The following is a 24,637-nucleotide window of genomic DNA, read 5'->3' on the forward strand; positions in this document are numbered from 1 at the left end:
GAATCACTGTGGATTTCGATCTGTACAATGTTTATGGCTCTATGTTCTTGCAGAATGACAATGCTACTTGCCCGTTGTGTTCCTGTTACAGTTGCAGTCCTACCAACATAACTCCTTGAGCCAACGGAGCTTCTTTAATTAATGAAACCAATTATATCTGTTAAAATGTTACATTTCCAGAAGGCTTGCTAGCTTAATATCAGCTTGCTAGCTGATATTGGCAAACCCAATGTAGCATAAATTGATTTTAAGTGTTCAAAGGGCTCCTACAGATTTAGGTTCCTCACAGAACTTGGTCCTCTTCCCTTTTGAAAATCCCATCTTTCATCGTATGTATCATTTTTTTACTTCCCATTCAGTTATTTCCTCGTTCTGTATGTTTTAGAAGGAAAGGCAGTGATGACAGCAGCTGCAGAGATTTGGAGCGGATTGGCAGGAGTGGGAATGGGGTCACAGTGGCATGATCAGAAGGGAGGATTTTGGAATGGGGATTGATTACTGGGCACTTCTTAGGACTCTGTTGTTATGATACTGTGGAAAATGGAGCAGTCATTTGTATTTACAGAGCATACCACTGATAATTTGTTATGTAAACTCTGCGGTTATTATTTACTCGGGAAGGCTGCAGGTGTTTCTTGCCAATTAAAATATGATTGATGTATGTTAATTGCACAATTATACAGAAATTTCTGCATTTGTAATTTTTTAGGAAGAAAGCGACAGGTTCCTTTGAGTGATATTTTTGCAGACGGAGCTGGTAACGATACCATCATGCCAGAAGAGATCCTGGTCTCTGTCCATATCCCGCATTCTAGGCAGGTAAGTTCCTAGTTTGTTTAGATTTCCTTTATACGGAGTTAAAGACTATTAAATAAAGAGCAGGAGGGGGCATAACCCCTGTGTTTAAAGTAACACTGTTACTGCTCACTCCCTGAATTCCTTACATTTGATCCTGTGCCCTACTATCTCCCAGTCTCAGCCAAAAACCACAACTCAGCAGGTCGTTGGTGGTATGTAAAGAGTGATATTCAGAGAAAAGTTGACCCTAAAAAGATGAGGGCAATAGCAATTGAAGGAAATTGAACTTGTGCTCATCATTTTTTATTCTCTTGCTTCATATAGTGTCATAAAGTTCTGCTTTCAGATCCGTACACGTCTGCAGGTTACCACTTGTGTCTGATCTTGCTCAGGGGGAGTATGTGTCTGCATTTCGACAAGCACCGAGACGGGAAAATGCTCTCCCAATAATCAACGCTGGGATGAGAGTCCTTTTTGAAGAAGGTACAGACATCATAAAGGATTTAAGCATTTTCTGCGGAGGAGCTGTCTCAACCACAGTCTCTGCAAAACAAGCCTGTGGGACACTTATCGGAAGGTACAGTTTCTCTGCCTTCTCTGTATCTGAATAAAGGGACTTGGAGAACTTGTAGCATGGAAATACAGAAACACAACACCCCCTGCAGCGCTCCAGGCTGGGCACAGAGTGGCTGCAGAGCAGTCAGGCAGAAAGGGACCTGGGGGACTAATGGACAGGAAGCTCAACATGAGCCATCAGTGTGCCCAGGTGGCCAAGAAGGCCAATGGTGTCCTGTCCTGTATCCAAACCAGCGTGGTCAGCAGGACCAGGGTAGTGATCCTTCCCCTGTGCTCTGCACTGGGGAGGCCACACTGGAGTATTGTGTTCAGTTCTGGGCCCCTCGGGTCAGGAAAGAGATTGAAGTGCTGGAGGGTCCAGAGAAGAGCAACAAGACTGGGGAAGGGACTTGAACACAAGCCCTATGGGGAGAGGCTGAGGGAGCTGGGGTTGTTTAGTCTGGAGAAGAGGAGGCTCAGAACTGAGCTCAGCACTCTCTAGAACTACCTGAAGGGCAGTTCTAGCCAAGTGGGGATTGGTCTCTTCTCCCAGGCATCAGCAATAGGACAAGGGGCCATGGGCTTCAACTCTGCCAGGGGAAATTGAGGCTGAAGATTAGAAAGCAATTCTGTGCAGAGAGCGGTCAGGCATGGGAATGGCTGCCCAGGGAGGGGCTGGACTCACCGGCCCTGGAGGTTTGTAAACTGAGATTGGACATGGCACTTAGTGCCCTGATCTAGTCAATGGACTGGAGTTGGACCAAGGGTTGGACTGGATGATCTCTGAGGGCTTTTCCAACCCAGTCCATGCTGTGATTCTGTGAAAGATTTCACTTGCCTGGCTGGTGCCACGGGTGTCCAGGTGAATGATCTGGACAAGCCTTAGTGATGGCTTTTCAGGAGTCTGCACGTGGATGCGACTCCATGTGAAGTGTGTAGAGGCACGAGAGGTGAGCTGAGAGGTCGGAGGATGCAGTCAACTGTGCACCTGAACCTAAGTGTTGGGAATGGGTGCTCTGTCCTGTAGGTTTGATAACACCTGCTCTCAATGCCCTTGAGTCCTTTGCTTTGGCTGCAGTAGAAAAAAGTTTGAGAACTTGAGATGCACCCAATAAAAGTCAAGCCTTAATCTTTTCAATATCTCTTCATCTACAAGGTCCTAATAATCTCTGAAGTTAATCCCTGGCATTTCCTCCCACTTGGCAGCATCTTTCCAAATAATAAATAATTCAAGTAGTATAAAACCATTTATCTAAACAGAGTCCCACTAGAATGTTTTACCATTTAATATGCTACTAGTTCACTGATTGAAGTACTCGCTATTTTTTGCTGCTTTACGTGATTAAATTTATTCTAACAGATTTATATTTTGATAGGGTTGTGTAACTATGGAGAGTTAACGAGAGACAGCCTGAATCAGATCCCTTGAGAGCATCTGCAGCTGGCATCAATACTATTATCTGCTTCTCTTTAAATATAGGAGAGTATCTGCAGAATGGTGATCATCTCTCAGGCTGTTAAATCAGCTTTAAAACCACAATAGGTCTTACTTGTTAATTTATTTTAAGAGGGCTGGCGTAGCACTCAGTCCCGTTCACTTAAGGGACCTCATTTCTGTGAGCAATGTAGACCTACGCTGTTTTCAGAATTGCAGGCCATTATTAGAAACAATATTTTTGCTTCATTGTGAGCAGGATTATGCCCGTGGTCCATGTACAAATGTATTCCTGCAATTTGTGTTTATTTTGTCCTGGTCTGACTGTACCCATTATTCTTCCTGACAGACACTGGAATGAACAAATCTTGGATGAAGCTTGCAGACTCATTCTTAAAGAAATTGCCCTTTCAGGCTCAGCCAGTGGGGAAAAAGCAGATTATAAGAAAACTTTGATAGTCAGTTTCTTCTACAGATTTTTCCTGGAAGTGCTGCAGTCATTAACGACAATGGTAAATGAGTTGTCCCTGTCTGCTTTTGCGCAAGAAAATGAAAGTTGTTTTGTTTTGTTTTGTTTTTCCTGTGTGTTGATGCTTGTAATTTGTACAATGTGCTAAACATTGTCTTCGGGGCTCAGATCTACACAATAACATAAGCTGGCCAAGAGACTGATGCAGAGATGCTCATTTCATTTTTAGGTGCTCAGGTATCTTTACTTTGGACATCAGGCTTTAGAAGCATTGAGTAATGTTAGTGCAACAAAGTGTCGGTATTGAGCTCCCTTACTCCATCTGTCTGTAGTTCAAAACATAAATAGAAAGAGCAGAAATCAAGGCTTTGGAAAGCAGCCCTAGTTGTTAAACCAACCCTCCTCCTTGTACCAGTTGTTGACTGAGAGAGGAGGACTCTAAAATTTCACTTCCCATTACATTCCAGGCGTAATTTACTTATTTTTGTCTTAAATCTGTTCTTATGAGGAAAAATCTCCCTTTTGCCTTTTTGTTCTGTGTTCCTTCAAGCTCTTTCCTCTGTATTACCATTGCCAGGTAATTTACTGTTAGCAGGAGCGACCCTGTGCCCGTTCTGATCAGGGCCCAGAGCAAAGCTCTTCTGACTGTCCCTGCTGTATGTTGCTTACTTTAAACGAACATATTTGTTGAATCCCATATATTTCTAACTATTATTTAGTGAAATCTCAAAACTCTACCATGTTTTCAAATTGTTATTTTAGAGCCTTTCTTGCTTGTGATAGTCTTGGAGGAATTTCCCGTTTAAAGAGTTTGGTGATTTTGGTTGTTAGCTTTTTAAAATTGGAATGATAAAAATGTGAGTTTTAGCAGGAATTCACTTCCTTTTCAGGATCCTTGTCACTATCCTGGCATACCTGTGGAATATAGGAGTGTCCTACAAGATTTCAAAACCAAAATGCCCCAGAGTATCCAAATATTCCAGGCAAGTGATTTTATTCTAAGATTATTCTGTGCTTTATAAGATTCGATAAAAACGTCCAAGTCTATAGCTACAACTATAGTGTTTTTGTCTCAAGATACACTTTTCTTAAGATCTCGGAGGGCTCCTAGGCCTGACTGTAGGTTTAGGGATCAGGGTGGAGTTGGGGTTGGCTGTCTGATCCAAGTACCGAGAGTATTGCAGAAGTGAGCAGCAGAGCGCAGCAGAGAACCGCTCTACACAAGTAAAAATGTCACGCTTTTGAAAACCTAAAGAAAATTCCAGTGCAATCTGCGTAAACATTTTATTTTTCATTTTTCAGATATTCTTTAGAATAACATCTTAGCTTTAAATACTTTAAATTTGTTCAAGTTGCTGTCTTTGGCTTCCTTCAGAATTGTTATCAAAATAAAAGACACTACAGACTTAGAAAAGGTACCAGGATCAAAAGAATTGGTTCTCTGTGACTTTCAGTAATTTATTACCCAGCTGCCAGAAAGTGACTAAACAACAGAAATGGAAAGTTTGTTGTTCAGATCAGTTGGCACTGAGCAACAGAAGTTATTTAGAAACTCAGAGCAGTTGTTTTTAACTTTAAATTTGTGTCTAATTTTGCAAGTCCCTCTTTTTTTCTGGAGTGCTTCATCTGAACGTTATTAAGCTTTTTGAGGTGGGGGGAAAGAATGCATGTCCTGAAGGAGAAATACCTGGTCATTCTGGTAGTGGAGAAGTTCCCATGGTTTGGCTGAGATCCCAGTTTGAGGAACCCGAGACGCTCAAGTGAAAAATGCCTGTTCTTGGCCTTGGGCGACAGCAGACGATGTGCCAGGAAGTGCAGGAGGTACAGGTGTGTCGGCAGAACACTCGTGCACTGGAAGCTATAGAAGAAAAAAGGCTTTGAGTTGTGAGCAATTAACTAGTTCTAAACGTAGAAAAGGAAAAGGTTTGCGTGAACACTTACCCAGAAATTGGAAAAGTGTGCTGGAGGCCGGCAACAATTGGCAAGGCAGAATTAACGGGCAACAATTCACTTTCAAGAAAGACTGAGCAAAATAATGCTAAGGCGGCATTAAATTCACACACAGGTGCAAAGAAGCAAAATTGTTAAGGAAATATTTAAACAACATTTTCTCACTGATTTATGTTGATCAGTTGCAATCTTTCAGCAAGGAAGACAAATCCCAGGAATCACTGCAAATAACTCCAGATACAACGCTGGTAAAATACAGAGCCAAATCTTCTGAGACAAATTTGGAAAAATATCAAAGCTTCATTACACCAATCAGTAAAGGAGGAAACTGTCTTGAAAAAGAAGTGCTGCTTGTATCGCTTTGATGTGAACGATTACGGAAAAAGATGCAAGCAGACCAGCCTGTGCAATGGTCTCAGGAGGCCCCTTGGGGAAGCAATGGGAGAGATCCCCACGAGCAGCAGTCGGTCTGGTTCCAATACTGAACAGAAGATGAAAACAGGAGCAGTTGTTCCTTAATCTGATTTTCTGATTAATAGAAGAATAACATGACTATTATTTTTTAACTGTTTGGGGATGGGGTGTGTGTTTTTGACTGTACAGGACATAGACCCGAGTCAGTCTCCCCAGGATCCTGTAGGACGGCCCGTTATGCACCAGTCTGGAATTAAGCACGCCACTGGTGAAGCCGTTTACGTCGCTGACCTTCCTTCGGTGGGTGAGGAGCTCTTCCTGGCTGTCGTCACTAGTTCCAGAGCCCATGCGAAGATTGTGTAAGTGTTCAAAGGGTGTCTGAAGAAAGTGTTATTATGAATTGTTGTCTGAGATGTTTAGAGCAGGCTAAACATTGCCGCAACAAGGTAGCAAAGCTCATTTGAGGCCTTAGAAGAGAGGAAGATGGGAAGAGGATTTTATTGGTTTTATGTTTTTATACTGCCAAGACACACCTATTCTAGCAGTTTGTTCAGCATTCAGGCACCAAAATGCACATAACCCAGTTGTGTGCCCAGCATTCAGGCACCAAGATGTGCATTCAGGTGGTCTGGTCAGGATTAATTGTGGTGATGAGGAGGACTGGGGCTGCAAGCTGTAGAATCCTTGTCATATTTCCTGGCTGCTTCGTAGGTTGGTGATAGTATGCTGGGTTTGGGTGGGCTCTTTTTGGTACCGTCAAGGAGCTGACATCTCCCCCATCTCTGTGAGTCACTAGGATTTATTCACTCTCTCTATTTGTTCCTTCCCCTGTGCAACACCTTGTAAAACTAACAAATTACACTTCTCTCTTCCCATATCCCAATCAGATCTATCGATACCTCAGAGGCTCTGAAAGGACCAGGTGTGTTCGATATCATAACAGCTCGTGATGTACCAGCTACAAATGAGTTTTACTACTCCGATGATCCAGAGATTATATTTGCAAGAAACAAGGTATAACTACAATCTCTTTTTTTAACTGATTTTGTTCCTTTTTACTTTTTTCCTTCAGATTTTTATAATGAAATCATACTTTCTGACTCTTTGATTTCTGTATTGTGTGTACATGAGGGAATCACTTTAGGCATACAGCAAGGTAAATTCTTATCATTTTTTCCCCACTCTCTTTTCAACTTCAGAATAGCTGATGTGCATTATATTCTGCCTAGAGAAAAATAAATAAGTCAGAATACTATTAAACGTAACAAAACCATCTGAGTTGTTGGAAAAGTATATTTCATTGAAAATTAGGCTCCCAAATCAATTACCCATTTTTTTAATGGTGTTTTTGGTTGATTCCCCAGTCCTGCTGGTATTTCTGATGATTTGTTGGCTTCATGGATGATCTAAAAAATGCAAGGAGCCAAAGTCAAAACAAAATTCCTAAAAGGAAACTTAAATAGTGGTTACATGATGAAGAATATCAGCAGCACGTGTGGGAATGACTTGAATGTGTATTTCACAGGTGATTTGTGTGGGCCAGATTGTGTGTGCTGTGGCTGCAGATTCAGATGTTCATGCCAAACAAGCAGCTGCAAAAGTGAAGATAGAGTATGAAGCGCTGGAGCCAGTGATCTTAACAATTGAGGTACCAATCATTTCTTTTTTCTTGCCCCTTTTTTTTCCCCTATATAAGCAATGGAAGAAGCAGTTCAAACTGTTCACTTGCTTTTTAAACATGGTTTGCTAAGGAAACAAGGTGAATACAAACTCCAATTAACCAATCTGTCAGTCTCCCTGTAAATAACTTTTCAACCTTTTGGATAATTTTGACCACTAGGCAACAGTCTCAAAGGTATTAAGGTCCCACAAGTTCAGTAAAATGAACGTAAGAATAGAAACTGGCTTAAGGAGAGAAGCCAGAGAGTGGCAGTCAATGGTGCGGAGTCTAGTTGGAGGCCAGTATCCAGTGCAGTGCCTCAGGGGGCAATGCTGGGGCCTGTATTATTCAATATATTCATTAACGATTTAGACGAGGGAATTGAGTGCACTATCAGCAAGTTTGCAGGTGACACCAAGCTGGAGCAGTGGTGACACTGGAAGCTGTGCTGCCATCAGAGACCTGGACAGGATGGAGAGCTGGGCAGGGAGAAATGGAATGAAATAGAACAAGGGCAAGTGTAGAGTCTTGTATCTGGGCAGGAACAGCCCCAGGTTCAGTGTAAGTTGGGGAATGACCTATTAGAGAGCAGCGTAGGGGAAAGGGAGCTGGGGGTCCTGGGGACAGCAGGGTGACCATGAGCCAGCACTGGACCCTTGTGGCCAGGAAGCCAATGGGACCTGGGGTGGGTTAGAAGGGGATGGTCAGTAGGTCAGAGAGGTTCTCCTGCCCCTCTGCTCTGCCCTGGGGAGACCACACCTGGAATCTTGTGTCCAGCTGTGGCCCCTCAGTTCCAGCAGGACAGGGAACTGCTGGAGAGGGTCCAGCGCAGGGCAACAAAGATGATTAAGGGAGTGGAGCATCTCCCTTATGAATAAAGGCTGAGGGAGCTGGGGCTCTTTAGTTTGGAGGAGACTGAGGGGTGACCTTATTAATGTTTATAAATATATAAAGGGTGAGTGCCGTGAGGATGGAGCCAGGCTCTTCTCAGTGGCAAACAATGATAGGACAAGGGGTAATGGGATCAAGCTGGAACACAGGAGGTTCCACTTAAATCTGAGAAGAAACTTGTTCCTGGTGAGGGTGTCAGAGCCTGGCCCAGGCTGCCCAGGGGGTTGTGGAGTCTCCTTCTGTGCAGACATTCCAACCCGCCTGGACACCTTCCTGTGTAACCTCATCTGGGTGTTCCTGCTCCATGGGGGATTGCACTGGGTGAGCTTTCCAGGTCCCTTCCAATCCCAAACATACTGTGATACCGTGATAAAAGAAGAACCCTCTTCTTTTGTAGCTTCCAGTTAGCTAATCAATGTGTTTATATCGGCAGAATGATCTACTGATTATCTTCAGCATTTTGTGTCTCTTGTCAAGCTAGGAAGCCAAAAAGTTAGGCTGGAGACATAGGAAATGTGGAGGGAAAGCAAAGGGAATGGTGTTAGGGATGTAGAACGTTTTAGAAATGGGCTGTGGGATCCACAGGGAAAATGGATTGATGCCGGGCTGATGAGACGTGTGGACGTGAGGAGCTGAGGACACGTGTGCAGAGAAGCAGCATTAGTTCTGGCAGTCACTTTACAGCTTGTTTCCATAGCGCACGTGGTGTGTAAACAGAACTGCCTTTCTGGTGTGAAAATAGATAGAAGTAGTTTCTTCTTAACAACTGGTAGATTTTACGAATATTTCACTACAGCTGAAGCTCCAATTAAGTCTTATTAGAAAGAGAGCAAATCGTACTTGATAAATAGATTCTATTTTTACCTAGTCCTTGTGATTTCTTCCCCTCTTAGTGACATTGCTCTTCGGATGACAGGGTTGCAATCTTATTCTGTGCTCTCTTAGTGGCTCACTAGATGTGTGAGGAGGAAGCACAGTCTGAATAAACCGAATGTGTTTCCTTCAGAAGCTGCTGCCATCAGTAACACCAAACACACCAGGAATTAATTGCTGCAACTGAATACACAGACTCATCTACAAGGACAGTGAAGGGATGAAATACACTTGCTCATTGACTTGATAGCTGGTGGTTCGAATCTCTGAAGAGAATGGCATTTATCCTGAGAGCAAAATGCCACAAGAAGCTGAGAACCTTTAAAATACTGAAATAGTAAAAAACTAATTCCCTTTTTCTTCACTACAGGAAGCTATAAAGCACAACTCGTTCTTTGAACCAAAAAGAAAATTAGAACAAGGAAATGTTGATCAAGCATTTGAAACTGTTGATGATATAATTGAAGGTAAACTGCAGAATAAGTTTGGTGAGACATTGTCAGTATTTGGGTTTGTCTGTCTGCTATTTAAGTCCCAGTTCGACCTTTTCTCCTTATAGCCTGAGAAAGCTTGTGGTCAACTGGAAGAAAGTGTGATTAAACCTACTGGTCTTGTGGTCCTGCTACTACTTCAGTCTCATGCTTTGTTTAATTCATCTCTGTTTTATTTAATATTGTCACCACTTGTGGGTAACATCGTGTTACTGTTAATCAAGTTCTGTTGCTGCCACTGGAACGAGACCAATTCAGTCCTGCAAGGAGTTTCCTCTGTTTTGCACAAGAAGCATCAGAAGATTTGACACTCATTACCGTAATTTACATTATGATGGGCAGTTCGTTCTTTCCTGGTTCGTTTCTTCTGTCCTTTTCCCTCAGTAACACGTGTGTTTTTCTCTTTGGGTCAGGGGAGATTCGCATTGGGGGCCAGGAACACTTTTACCTGGAGACTCAGAGTGTGCTTGCTGTTCCAAAAGGAGAGGATAAAGAAATGGATGTGTATGTATCAACACAGCATCCAGCATTTATTCAGGTAATACAAAGCATTCTCAGAGGAAGTGGCTGAACCTGCGACAATAGAGCTTTTTAAGTTGGGTTTACAGATTCATCTGAACAGTTTAGAAGCAGTAGGAACGTGAAATTGCACATGTGGATTATCCAACAACAGCTGCTCTGCTGCTGTATCCAGATAAACACTGACCACTACACCGCGAGGATAAGGAGGAAGGAAAAGTCGCTTCCTTTGAACAAAGTACCTCGTGCCCCACTGTTGTAGGCATGAAAAGCTCCCTGTGGAGTGCCGAGGCTCCTCCATCCCCGCTCGCTTTCCACTGAGGCGAGGAGCACTCAGCACCCTGCGGAGTCACAGCCTCCGAGGGTTTGATGAGTTGTAATAGCTGGAGGTGAGACTGCTGCTCCGTGCCAAAATCGGAATCATAGAATGGTTTGAGTGTGAAGGAGCCTGTAAAGATATCCAATCCAAGCCTCCTGCTGTGGACAGGGTTATCTTTCACTAGGTCAGGTTCCTCAAAGCCCCGTCCACCCTGACCTTGAATACTTCCAACGATGGGGCATCCACAACTTCTCTGGGCAACCTGTTCCAGTGTCTCACCTTTTGTCCAATCTAAACCTATCCTGTTTCGGTTTAAAACTGTGGCCCCTTGTCCTGTCAGCACAGGCCTTGCTAAAAAGTCTTTCTGTTTCTTATAAGCCCCCTTTATATATGGAAAGGCTGCTGGAGCTTTCTCTTCTCCGGGTGGAAGAGCTCCAGCTCTCTCAGCCTTTCTTCACAGGACTGGGGCTCCAGCCCTTGGATCATTTCACGATGGCAAATGGTAAAGCAAGCGCTGATATAGTGTATGGCCCGTATACGGTCTGCAGTAGCTGTGGTGCATGAAGCTGAGAGTGTTGCAGACTCCACGCTGGCATTTTGTGTCCAAAGCCCAGTTCAGCTCCTTTCGTCATTCCTGTTATTATTGTATTGCCAATAGCCAAGCAGCATTAAGAACTTTGTGTTTGAGCAAATGATTTGAAGCAAGAATGTTTCTGACACTAGCAAGCTGTAGGTTATTAATAAACAAGTTTTATTTGAATTAAAAATTAAAATCAATTTTATGATCTTAGTAATAAAAATAATAAAAACTGTATTCTAATCCCTTCTTACACCTGAAACTTCTGACTGTTTAGGTCATGAAATCCAAAGGTGTTACTCCTCACTTTTGTCCATGGCCATTTCATAGTCTCCATGGTAGAGATTTTAAATACGAACACTGCTGAGTGTTTGTTACCTTTTTCTTGCTTTTCAACCGAGTGTAAAGGAAAATTATTTTCATCTGCTTTCAAACCAAAACGGTTAGAAACATCTATGGAATCCTTTTCTAGAAAAGGTTTTTATTTCAGAACCTAACTTTTAGGCTTGCTTTGTGTTGGCATAAAAGATCCAAACTGGTTTTACAGGAGATGGTAGCTGCAAGCCTGGGCGTTCCAGCCAACAGGATCATGTGCCACGTTAAACGAGTTGGTGGAGCCTTTGGTGGGAAGCTCCTGAAAGCCGGTTTACTGGCATGCATCGCTGCAGTGGCAGCTAACAAGTAAGTGTGGGGGTGTGTGTGGGATCCAAAGAGAAAATGGGACGAACAAGTTTTGCTGTCTGGCTCAAATGCTTTCTCCTTTCCCAGAGTCACTCACCAAAAAGTCACAAAATCCTGACTATTCACGTTTTGTAAGACCATTCAGTACATTTCTTTGTTTTGTTTTGCTAGCAGCTCCAGCCCCAACTAAATTAACGGGACTTGAAGAAATCGGTGTTGGTATAGCCTAGAGCTGTTGTTGAAACAGTTAGCGTTTCAAGAGGACAAGCCCCGAACTGCTGACATCGAAACATGATGTTGACCATCCAGATGTGAACTTCCCTGGCACAGCAGGGTGCAGAAGGACGAGTTCACGAGCAGAACCTCTTTTAAGAACAAGGAGTTCTAGTTCAGTCTCCCACATCTTTCACACAAAACTAGCTTAAATCTGTTAGGTACGATGCTTTTGCTAATACTATAGTTAGTTTAGGAACATACAGCTCCATCCTCCACCCTCCAAATTTGGCAGGACAGTATTGGCAACTGTCTGTCAGGGGTTAGTAGTTTCTTTTATAGGCATAACTGATCTGCTGCAGAACACACATCCAGCTGCATCCTGTCGTAACTGAAACAGTCTTGTAATCTGAGCGGCTAGTTCAGTGCATTTCCCTTGGCACTGTCACTGTTGGACAAACTGCTCTGGATTATTTTTAGCCATGTTATCTGTATTTTGGATTAACCAGGCCATCCTAGAAGTAATCATTTTATAGTTTAAACCATCTTTTTTATTGTTAGGATTTCATTTTACATCTTATATACATGTTTACAAAAGTAACTATTTAAAATGGTATATGCATTTGCAGACTAATTTTCATCGTTTATTATTTTCCATGTTCTGGTTTTATTCAAAGGGCATCCTATTTCAATACAATTCTGAATCGCTAAGAGGCGAGTATTTCTTGCTTAAGGTTGAGTGCTACCTGCTGTTAGCTCACCTAACGTGGTCCAGTCTCAAACACTGAAATACCCAGCTCTTCAGAAGAAGTTTGCACTGAGTTGTCCTGTTGGCTTTCAAGAGATGAAGTGAAAATTCTGACAAGATTATAAATGCAAAAAGAAATACGAATTCTGGACATAGATTTAAGCATATGTTTAAGCCTATTAAAGTTAAATTTAATCTAACTGCACGTTTTTATACATGGCTAGATCTGGATACATGATGAATAGCCATCTTGTTAATAACATCTCTTATTTTGACTGAAATTTGGCTTTTCTTTTGTTGATTTAGAACCAGCAGAGCAGTCCGTCTTATTCTGAGCCGAGGGGATGATATGTTAATCACTGGTGGCCGGCATCCTTTTCTTGGTAAATATAAAGTGAGTGTCACAAGAATTCAGTGAAAAAAATACACGCCCATATTCTGTGAATAAGTATTTCAGTGTTACTGGTTAATATTGGTTCTATCAATGAAAATGAGTATGATCACTTTTCAAATAAAACAACTGGCTAGGAAACCAAGAGACAGAGTTGCTGTACAGCCCTTTCTCTGCTTCTGCTTCTATCTCTGCAGGGGTTTGTTTTGATTTTTCTGCTCCCTTCGTCTCATTTTCCTTCTGTATTAATAGCTCTTTCTGTCTGTCTTTCTGCGAATGGGATGCCAAGCTAGCTCAGGCTTCTGCAGAGGTTTATTTTAAACCGCCCATATGGTTGGGTTCACGCAAAGGAGCAGCTGGTTATTCACAGGAACAGTGTCATACAGGAACCCTCACCCTGTGGAGGAAGTTAACCTCTTCCCTGCTCGTGCACTGTCGTCAGTCATAACTTTTCATCAGGACAAATTCTGCCGCCTTTTCCATCTCTGCAACACAGGAAAAGTAAGAGAGGTTTTATCAGATGCTTCCCTTAAGGTGCAAAGAGAGATGTGAGACAAAGAGAACATTTCTTCATTAAGAAAAACAAATGTCAGACTCCGTCTACCAGACACTGTTCGTGCTGTCAGAGCAAGATCTGACGTTCCTACATGACACACGTATCGCTCATCTCAGGCAATATGCGGGAAGCCACTGGGCTTCCATGCTGCTTCCTCTCCAGGGGGCTGACATTGCTGGTTATCAGCTGTACCTGTACTGATGGCGGGTGGGAAAGCCAAGGTCTCGGGAACACACTTTCATTCTCTCTTGCCCTTCTACAGTCTCACCGAACGCCGCCCAGAAATCCATAGTGCAGTATGACCCTGATTGCGTGGGTTACATTCGTTTTCAAAATCTATAAGCACGGAAGAAATGAATGAATGCCAGGATCTAAACAGGTTGTTGTTGATCCTTCTAGGTTGGCTTCATGAATGATGGTAGGATCAAAGCGGTGGATGCCCAATATTACATTAATGGAGGATGCACCCCTGATGAATCAGTCGTGGTAAGGATTTTCTAAGCTGATAGATCTTACAGGGCGAAGGGAAAATGCTGAAGGCCGAATCCCCTTGCCACGTGAATTGTTAATCATATAGCCGTTTGATGTAGGGACTGTGCCTTGGTAGAAAATCTACACCCAGTGCTTTAGCCTTTCCTTGTTCAGTTCAGTGAAGCGCTATACTGCTTCTTGAAATCTTTCTACACATTCACTTCATGAATGGTTTATCAGGCTTGTTTTCACATTATAAACTTGTCAACTATCAATGTATTCCTTTTAATATACGTATTGCATTTATGCCTGCTGAAAGCCTTATGTATGTCTACAAGGCTAGAAAGACCTTTCTTAACCTTCAGAAAATTCATACTGATAGCTGACCTGTTACCGTCTCCATGCATTTCTGTACTGGGTCTGTTTTTTATGCTGAATACCTCAGTCCCTCACTTATCGGTCTTCAAAGTATAACATGTTGCTTGGTTTGCTATCAGTCACTGGCTGTTTGTGTTTGCATAGGCTATTGTAGCTGTAATTGAAATGTTTGAGGTTACTGCCCCTCACCTGCTTGTCATTGCCCCAGCTGTGGGTATTTTCTGGGCTCTCAGACCTGTCAGTGCAAGTGCCCAGGGTATTGCTGCCTAGCGTGGTTCTGAAAAGTAACCCGGGTTAGGAACAAATCCGTGATCAAAAGCATGAACTTTAATGCAGATCACATGTCAGAACCATCTTAAGATGAAGTTCTACAATGATCCAGTGAAGCTGGACCTGGAGGCAGTGATAACCAGCTGAGAAGCCTTTCCATCCAATTCACCTGCAGCTGGAATATCCCGTGATAACAGCCTGACCTCCAACATCGCTCCCTAATTAATGACATCAATAACCAGTGTTCTAGCTGTGTGATTCCTTTTGATCCAATTAGCATAGCATTAATAATTCAACAGTTTTAAAAGCAGAAATGGGTTTATTTGAAATAAAATTATAAGCTTTACCCAACTTGCAGCCCAGGTTTATTTTCTGGGCCAGCGTGATTTACCTCGGTGTTCCCAACGAAGTATTGTGGGATTTATTCTTTCTTCTGTGCAGCGCAGCCGCAGAGAGGGTCGAGATGCTTGGTGCTCATCCCAATAATGACCAGTCTTCCGGTGTGGAAGCTGAACTCCAGGAATCTGCGCTTCACTTAGTTATTGTTCAGTTAGCAAAAAATCATGTATTTTGATTCTCTGTCATTGCATCAAGATTAGAACAGACATTTCTGGGAAGAAACTTTGGCGTAGCTAAGAGTCCTATTGTAACGATACGTTGTATTCCCTCTGATTTATACGTAACCATTTTAAGACTGATAGCTTCATACACATTCTTTCTCTGAAGTTTGTAAAAGTTGTGGTCATAATTTAAAAAAATACATTTAAAAATAACATTTCAACTTGTACTTCATAAGTGAAAAAATAGCTTGATTTGCAGTATCTAGTATGGGATTTTCCTTTTCTTGTGTTTTTGCATTTGTCACGTGAAATGTCTTAAAGAAAACTGTAAGAACCAGAAGACACAGTAGACTGGAGTACCTATTCTTTCTGGTGGAACTAAACCCCTAACTGTGAATTCCCGTAGACGTGATAATTTAGAACGCTTTCAGCATTTCATTTCGTAGATCCTGTTGCTTTAAATCTCTTCTGCCTGTGTGGCTTTTGATATCAAAGTGGGAGCAAAATCGATGTAAAATGAAGCACCTGTTAATCCTTAACTACTGCCCAGCACTCCTCTCCTCGGAACATCAGCTGTGTTCTGTGAGCTGAAAACTAAGGTGCCGCATGACGAGTGTATGAATAAAGCCTGCGTGTGTGCATAAGAGTATTCTTGCTATCAGTGAGCGGCAGAAACCCAGTTTGAAAGCTACTCATCTCAAGTTAAGGTCTTTATGTGAGGTGAGAAGGATTTAAATGTGAATTTGAAAGCAGCGCTGTTGTGACATTGAACTATACGTGTTTGTCCCCTACCACAGGTGGCAGAAGTAGCCTTATTAAAAATGGACAACGCGTACAAGATTCCCAACTTGAGATGCTGGGCTTACGCCTGCAAAACAAACTTGCCGTCAAACACAGCGTTCCGAGGGTTTGGCTTTCCTCAGTCAGCGCTGGTGACAGAAACGTGGATCACGGCAGTTGCAGATAAAACTGGCTTATCATCAGAAAAGGTGACAAAAGGAAGGCATCTTCCCTCCTGAAATGAAGCCTTTGCGGTCTGAGAGTTAAAACCCTTTAGATTAGCTCAACTGTTTGAACAGATCTTTTCTAAGTTGAACATAGTTTGTGCTAAAATTAATATAGTTTTAAATCAATGTCTAGTTGTTGAGCGAATAGCATGCTCTTAAAAACTGAACCAAACTGGTAACTGTTCAGAAAACACTAGCAGTCCTCCTACATGGTCAGTCTGCCTTTAACAAGATTATGCGATAGCTGTTCATTTTATTATTGCAGATTAGGGAAATCAACATGTATAAGGAGAATGAGCAGACACACTTCAAACAAAAGCTTGATCCACAAAACTTGAAACGGTGCTGGAATGAATGTGTGGAGAAATCTGCGTTCTACAGTAGGAGAGCAGCTGTCAGTGAATTTAACAAACAAAACTACTGGAAGAAAAAAGGGATTGCCATTGTACCAATGAAGTTTCCATTCGGAATGGGCACACGGTATCTTTCTCAGGTTAGTTTCTTTCAAGAAAAGTGAGCTAAGCTTTTCATCCACACATTATTTCAGTTATCCTACCCTAGGATACAGACTGTGTTATCTTACAACTTCTGCCAAACCATCATCCTCCTCATGGTTGTTCCCTGAAGGCTACGCTTCAAAGGCCAAGTTTAAGGAAGAAAAGGAGAACAGTAGTGGTTTTGGTTCTTTGTATTTTGTTTATTGTAGGTGTCCAGTGCTTCTGGAATAGACAGCATTTGATCAACTGAAAGTGAGTTGGCAGGCTTGTATCGTATCAAACCGGCTCTCTGTTGGAGGCTAAAGTCACAGCGCGACTTCAGCTGCGTCCGGGAGGAGAGTCTCATTCAGAACCCTCCCGCTGTGCCCAATGCTGACCCTGGCCCAGCCAGGCAGCTGAAAAGCCTGTGTCCAAAGGCTCCAAAACATCAATGACAGAGAACAAGGAGCTTGGCCTGTGCAGCCACTAGTGAGGAAGGTCCTCAGGTTTCTTTTGGAACCATTGAGATATTGTTGCCCGGTGTAGATTTATTTCAAGATCTAGCAACAGAAAAAGCAGATCTCCAAGGATTTGTATCTTTTTCTTTTGAAGTTCATTATAGACAAAGAACAGGGACTAGCATTCCAAATTTTGCCTTCTATTCAAAAACATTAAACAGATACATTGAAATACTCTGCAACGCTGTGTCTGTCTTTTTTGATTCGTCAGTTTGTCACCATACACAACGTATTTCTCACTGGTCTAATCTTGCTTTCATTTGTCTCTTTTAGGCTGCTGCTCTGGTTCATATTTATACGGATGGGTCTGTGCTTCTGACGCATGGTGGAATTGAGATGGGGCAGGGTATTCATACAAAAATGATCCAGGTAACAAATGATCCAAGCAACTATTACCCTGTGCTTTATCTGTCGTGCAGATCAACAGTGTGAAGGTTTTCTTCTTGGTTAGTTAGTGTACCAGTAGGACAGTTTCTTAATTGGTATAGCTGCCGCTGCTTTGCATTGATAGAACCAGAGAGCAAAGATGTTTTCATTAAGAGTCACAGAGACAGGAAGGAAAAACAGATTGTTTGGGTTTCATTCTTCTAATGGTATGTGAAGAGGCTTATTAGAAATAAGATTTTTGGGGGGCTGATCCCGTAAAACCCGTGTTAAAAAAAGGACAGTCAGCATTCACATTAATGTACAGTCCAGACAGTATTATTATCATCATATTTGTTTAATGGATAATTGAGAGGCAGATCTGTAAAGGTATTTATCGAGTCAATGAAAGCTGGGGATCTGGGCCCGCACAATTTGCCCTAAGTCATACAGGATATAAGCCGCAAAATCAGGAGCCGTATGTTGGACTCCAGAGTGTCGATCCCGAGTTTGAGGGCAGCTGAAACACCCCCCTTCTTTGCTGTTTCTTTGTGCTGACAAAGTGGGCAGGATGATTTCAGCTGGAGGCTGGAAGAAGACTTGCTAGGGCTTCATCTTTCCTGTGTCACTGACTTCTAGCAAGTACTGGGGAAATGCTGGGGTGGTTAGAATGTTTTTAAAACAGAGAAGAACGTGTTGTTCTTCTTGACACAGGTTGCTAGTCGGGAATTGAACATCCCCATGTCACATATTCACTTCTGTGAAACGAGCACGACGACAGTTCCCAACGCGTGTGCCTCAGTGGGATCTGCAGGGACGGACGTCAATGGCATGGCTGTGAAGGTAAAGAGCAGGACTTAGATTAACAAAACACCCTGGCCCTCATGGGATTCGATGCCTGCCAAACTTCAAGCACTAGTGATCCCCTAGAAATCAAGGTAGAGGTTTCCAATAATACCACTGGAGATTGCTCGGAAGAAACATGACTTGTTGACAGTTCCTCAGTAATGGTGATCATGCGTCTTCAAACATCATCTGAGCTTTTGCCAAAAGGCTTAAGATTGACAAAATCCTTGTTTCATATAACAAACTACCAAGTCCCATACAAGTCTTGTATCCTGTTCTGAATCTGCTGATTCCTGCAGATTCCAGCTCTTGTAACTTAACCCTTTGTTTGTGTCTATCCCCCACCATACTTTTTCAAACTGAGATGATAGTAAAGCATATACTAATTAAATGCTAACTAGAACATATCTTGAATGGTACCAAAAGTATCTGTGTTAATTTTGTGTTACACTCTCCTGACTTGTCACCAGGATGCTTGCCAAACTCTTCTGAAACGCCTGCAGCCGATCATCAAACAGAACCCAGAAGGGACTTGGAATGACTGGGTAAGACACATGAACCCTACTAAATGTGGTGTCTGTCCTTGTGGAAACTGTGAGATATACATATAGAAATATAGTAGTCTATGAGTCTGCGCGGCCTAATAATCCTAAAGTTGAAAACTGCAGAAACAGGTTATTTCACAGAAAGATGGAGTGTAGGTGCTTGGTTTAGATACGTGGGAAACAAACCCCAGATTATATGTAGTTGGAAAGGAAGAGAAGCTACCTGTGAAGTCACTTTTGGAGGCACGGAAGTTTTTAATATAGAAAAAAATATCGGCTTTTGCAGGAACATAATCCAGCGCGGTTCCCCTCAGACAAGCCATTGCCCAGAGGTTGTCAGGGTATATGTGCAGTAGCAGTTTGCACACGTGGCTGTTGTTTATTTTTACCAAACCAATCAAGAGAAGCCTCCTCAACCTCTTCTTTCCATCCCTCTTCCATATGCAGTATATTGCAGAACTGCAAACAAGTTAGCAGGGATCCTTGCTCCCGTTGCTCTAATATGTAATCAGTTACAGTATTAGTAATATTTGCTGTAGAGTAGTACACAAGTAGTGCTAAAGCTGTTTATAGAAATGTGACCTGTCTGGTGCCCACTTGAAACTCAAATAGAATTCTAGGGCCAGAAACTGAATTTTCTTAACTAAAAGCTTTCTGCTATAATATCAACTATTTTTATGAAGATATGGCAAGGAATGTCATCCTATGTATGGAGATGTTAAAAGAAAACCTGTTTGTTATTTCTTCACACCCAGTATTGCTTGTTGTGTATGGCCTGATACAAAGGGCAGTCCCTGCCTTGAGGCCTTTACAGATTCAGTGCACGAGGGTGTTTCTTCTCAAGTGATTAAATACTGTAATAACTGAAATAATGCAAACACTTTCTTGGCAGTAGTAATTCCTCGCAATAGCAAATACTATTGAAATACGTGTAGCAGCTTGATAACCAGCAGCTACGTAGGCGAAGATCAAATCCAGTTCTCCTCTAATAGGTGCCAGATTAATTTGGATAATTTAGACACACCCAAAATATTAGTGGAAATGGCTGACCTAAGAACAATTGTCAATATATGCAGAGAAATCATTTCACGTCTTGCAAAGTCAGTTCTGCTCCATCGACAGAGCGATCCCTTTCTGTTGAACCTGAGCAGAAAAACACAGCAGAGCCCTTCCTGACTATGGCACTGAAGATTCTGCAGGAGCCACTGTCGACAGGTCTGTTCCTCATTGTGTTGCCAGAAGAATTCAGATTGCTCATCAAAAGTTCAGTTCTGTAGTATTAGGCATGGTGTATAGCTGAACAAGCTTAACTCAGCTGGTCTTCCTTGCCTTACGATTTGCTACAGTTTGGTTTTTAAATAATGTATGTAAATAAGTACATCTATGTAGATCAAGTAAAAATGTGTATGCTGTGTTCATTCCTGACTCCTTCCTTGGTTTACCACAAATGCTGCTGTATTTTACAGATTAAAGAAGCTTTTGAACAGAGCGTGAGTCTTTCAGCTACTGGCTACTTTAGGTAATATATTTTTGTTCCTTAAAAATGCATAGGTTAGACTAGGACTGATTCCCGGAGATAACCAATGCTGTGAAGAGAAGCTTCTGTCTAATAGTTCCTTCTAATGGCCCAGCTTATGTTTTATGTAATGCTTCGATTTATGGGGCATTGGAGTATGAGGTAGAAGTGCTAATTTATTCCTGTGCCCGTGTGGACTCTCTAGAAAGTATTAAACAAATACTTCCTCCCATCTTTGCTCCGTGATTTGGCCATTGACAAACCAGAAAGCACAAAGAAAGTGACATCTGCCCATAACAGCAGGTGTGCAAAGTGGGATACAGTTTACTTATTGGAGGCTGTATTGCTATAAGCTATAATTATTTTTGTACTAGAAATTACTTACACTTTTACCCACAAATGTGATCACACTGAGCAGCATGACAGGAATAACAAGTGGCAACATTAGAATATTGAGCCAGCACATACCTGTAATCAGCAACGAGGTGCCCTTGTGGAAAATTAGGACCATTTCGTTCTAGATCTGAACCTCAAGGTTATTTCTCTTTTGAGGAAGGAGAATTTTAAACATCTGGTTGAGTTTAAGAGAAAGCTCATGGTAACTTTAAAAAAGAAGAGTCAGATGCCATCATTCAGCACTAATTGAAAGCTGGAGGGGGAACCCCACGTGAGAAGTGGGGCTGCTCACTGACCCTGTTTTGGAGTCGTTGTTCTGACCTCTTTGCTTCTGGAGCCTCAGAAAATTCCGCCTGTATAAACTCTCAGCTATGGCTTTATTCACAACACCACGCCATTGCAGGACACTGATCTTAAACACAGTTCCACCGCTCTCTTCCAGTGCAGCCTCGTGGTCCTTTTTCTCTGAATTATTTTACAGTGCTTATAAAGAGCCAGAAATAAAAATCCCTGTGCTGTAGCTCAGGTGGGATTCAAAGCAAAGCTGCTCTCTTAGCCTGCTGTGCTGTGTATCTTCTCTCCCTCCACCTGTATTTACTTATCAGTCATGATTTTTCATGCGTTGAGGCAGTCTGGTGTAAGTTGAAGAGGCACTTCACAAACCCATACTTGCTTAAAACTAAGAAAAGCCAAAACAAAATGTCTCTTCCTGCTGTTAAGTCTGTTCAAGCATGTTTTTTGCTTATGTATCTCCAGAGGAATGAGCAAAAGTCATACTTTACTATTGAGGGTTAATGGTGTCCAAAAACATCTGCAGATCCCTGAGCCTCAAATCCTGCGTTGCTCTGATTCCTATCCAGTCGTATTCTCCACGTCCTAGAATCTCAAAGCTAGCTGAGGTAGATGGGATGGGGAAAGTTTTGTGTATCCCTTCTTCAGTGCTTGGAACCATACTGTAATGGCTTTATGTGGTGTCATTCTAAATGTGCTCAACAAAGACATTTCAGTCATACATGCTCAGAAAATACACCTTGGTCACGTAGCTCGTGTTGTTGGGAGATACTGCATTTCGGTGTCCTCTTGAGTCTGTTGAATTTACCCCATCCTGGCTACTACAGTTCCCTCAGTTAGTCCCACTCCCTTCTAAGTAATTACACCTTTATTTCAATATTCCTGTTTTAACCCTCTCACTCATTCTATAGGCAGTTTCTGTAATTTTAACTCATTTATCTCTTGTAAATAATTCTGTCCTAGGTCCTGGCCTGTTTTCCTCCCTTTTTCTGAATTCACTTATGTGTTACAACCTCAGCAACCATCACCTTAAATTCGTATTCTGTACTTGATCACCATATATTTATTAGTCTATTTCTGGGGTTATGGGGTTATGCTGGTTATGGACTCTCTTGAACTGAAATAGCTTGTTTGTCTGCTAAATTATATGTAAATACCAGCTCCATCAAACCTAAACTACTAGTGCTCTGTAGGATTTCATGGAACTGTTAGGATTCTGATTTGTTATTTAAGATTCCACTTGAAGTAGTTTCAAACTTTCTCATGCTCATCTGCTTTGTTATGATGCAAACATCCATTAATTCTTTTCCTGTGGACTTTGTTTCTTCCATCAGAGGTTACAATGAAACCATGGATTGGGACAAAGGGGAGGGACAGCCCTTCACATACTTTCTTTATGGAGCTGCTTGCTCAGAGGTTGAAATTAACTGTCTAACAGGAGATCACAAGGTAATAATTGAGCGCCATGGAAGTTTGTAAATAGTGTGAGATTTGTTTGTATGACTGGATGCTCCAGGTTTTGCATGAATATGTCACCCATCTTCACATGATAGTAAATATATCAGCAATGTGAATGCGAATCGTAGGCGAAGCAGAATGAAAGCCGTGCAGCGTTAACCGGCGTTTGGCACATTTGTGTTCACGGCACACGCGTTCACCTTTTGGGTCATGGCAAACATCTGACATGTTCTTTGCTTGTTCCCTCCCTGTTTGCCAGCAAACAGAGGACAGCAGGGCTAAATATTCCATTTCCAGGCTTTTGGCCATCTAGACAGCTGAATGTCCCAGGCTGCTGATCGTGTGCCCTCTGTCTGTACTTAGTTATGTGGGGATTTCCTTGCACAATGGGAAAAATCCGGCAGGGCTGTCTCTGGCTGAACTTCTGCTCAAGTTGAGACAAGCTCATTTTGCTTGTAATGGGTGGGGTATTGGAAATTACTTGGAAATTGTGTACACGAAGCAAGCTCTGTCTTAGCATCTATCATTCCACTGAATACCAGCTCTAACCCACATTACGGTCTAATGCCTCCACTCTCTGCATCTCTCTCAGTAACGTGCATTTGAATTTTATTGACAGAACCTCAGAACAGACATTGTTATGGACATCGGCTGCAGCATAAATCCAGCTGTGGATATAGGACAGGTATGTGTCAAGAATTTCCTGCTGTCTCATTTCTGTTAAACTGATAGCCTTATCTGAAGTGAAAATGACCTCATTAATTCAGAAGATGTTAATTTCTTACTAGATAAATTTTTAAGTCATAGATCACATTAGAAGATCCTTTGCTTGTACACTTGCCCCATTTCAGTTATTAACAGCTTCGTAGCTGTCAATGAAGCTTGAATTTTACCCAGGTGCCAACCTGTAGCACTTCCTCTAAGTCGATATGCCCACTGTCTGCTAGACTTAAATCCTGGTTGTCATCTCCAGTCTGCAAATCCTCGTGTTGTTTGAGCTGCCTCCCCCACCTGACAGCAGGGAGGCACCCTTCTTCATTGCAGGCTGGTCCACAGATCTCATCGCTTCATCGTGAAAGTGTTTGCCTGGTGTGAGAGAGGAGCGTGGCAGCTTTCCCCATCACCGTAACCTCAAAATGTTGAAGGATCAATTAGGCAGACAGGAAAGAAAAAGGTCTTCTGTCAGCTAGTGACACAAATCAGATCTTCCCAAAATTGTACCCATTTTACCAAACACGTGTACGTAAATGCTGTTTCTTTTCTTGTTTAAAGATTGAAGGTGCCTTTGTTCAAGGCATCGGACTGTACACAATGGAGGAATTAAAATACTCTCCAGAAGGAGTCCTCTGTACTCGGGGTCCAGATCAGTATAAGATCCCCGCTGTTTGTGATATTCCAGAACAGTTCAGTGTTTCCCTGCTGCCATCTTCCCAAAATCCTTATGCCATCTATGCATCCAAGGTAAGCGACCGTCACAGGGCCCGATTCTTAGATCCCAGGGCAAACAGAGAAATTACTGTGATATAAAAATTATATATGTCTTCAGTTTCTTTAGCATTTGAAAAAAGTGTCCATAAAATTGTTTTGTTTATGACACCAGGGAAGCTAATATGAAGAGATACCATGCAAGATATCGCTGCATATCTTTCCTAGTTGGCAAGCAGTACTTTTAGGGTTTCGTTAACAGATCATACACAGAAGCTGCAAGCTGAATTTAAAACCATACTTTTATAGTATGCTGATAAACTGAAAACTTAGACTAAAAATACCAAAGAAATTGATAGAGAAATAATCATGACAGTGAGAGTGTGCAGCTTGTGTGTTATGCAATAAGAAATAGGTAGTATGTGTGTATTTATATGAGAGATTGGCTCAAGTATTTAGTTGATACAATCATTGCTTCAGTTCACACCAGCAAATATTCTGGCCAGTGGCATGTAAGTAGTAATGGTCAATCAAGGGGAAGGTAATTCTGCAATCTCTGGCTGTTGCAAGTACTAAG

General features: G+C 42.1%; 1 protein-coding gene across 1 annotated transcript in view; it reads left to right on the forward strand.

The window, feature by feature from the left end:
* AOX1 (aldehyde oxidase 1) overlaps positions 1-24,637 on the forward strand; it is a 37,810-nt gene that overhangs the window by 11,471 nt on the left and 1,702 nt on the right. The window contains exons 13-33 of the mRNA XM_080347218.1: positions 710-819; positions 1,191-1,375; positions 3,138-3,300; positions 4,148-4,240; positions 5,811-5,980; positions 6,509-6,635; positions 7,147-7,269; positions 9,416-9,512; positions 9,950-10,074; positions 11,499-11,632; positions 12,900-12,987; positions 13,940-14,026; positions 16,017-16,208; positions 16,492-16,719; positions 17,494-17,589; positions 18,298-18,426; positions 18,900-18,974; positions 20,441-20,493; positions 22,512-22,626; positions 23,255-23,320; positions 23,908-24,096. Of these exons, the coding sequence (XP_080203344.1) occupies positions 710-819; positions 1,191-1,375; positions 3,138-3,300; positions 4,148-4,240; positions 5,811-5,980; positions 6,509-6,635; positions 7,147-7,269; positions 9,416-9,512; positions 9,950-10,074; positions 11,499-11,632; positions 12,900-12,987; positions 13,940-14,026; positions 16,017-16,208; positions 16,492-16,719; positions 17,494-17,589; positions 18,298-18,426; positions 18,900-18,974; positions 20,441-20,493; positions 22,512-22,626; positions 23,255-23,320; positions 23,908-24,096 (2,645 nt within the window). The remainder of the gene's footprint in view (positions 1-709; positions 820-1,190; positions 1,376-3,137; positions 3,301-4,147; positions 4,241-5,810; positions 5,981-6,508; positions 6,636-7,146; positions 7,270-9,415; positions 9,513-9,949; positions 10,075-11,498; positions 11,633-12,899; positions 12,988-13,939; positions 14,027-16,016; positions 16,209-16,491; positions 16,720-17,493; positions 17,590-18,297; positions 18,427-18,899; positions 18,975-20,440; positions 20,494-22,511; positions 22,627-23,254; positions 23,321-23,907; positions 24,097-24,637) is intronic.

The sequence above is a fragment of the Nesoenas mayeri genome (genome assembly GCF_963082525.1).
Source record: "Nesoenas mayeri genome assembly, chromosome: 6".
NCBI lineage: Eukaryota > Metazoa > Chordata > Aves > Columbiformes > Columbidae > Nesoenas > Nesoenas mayeri.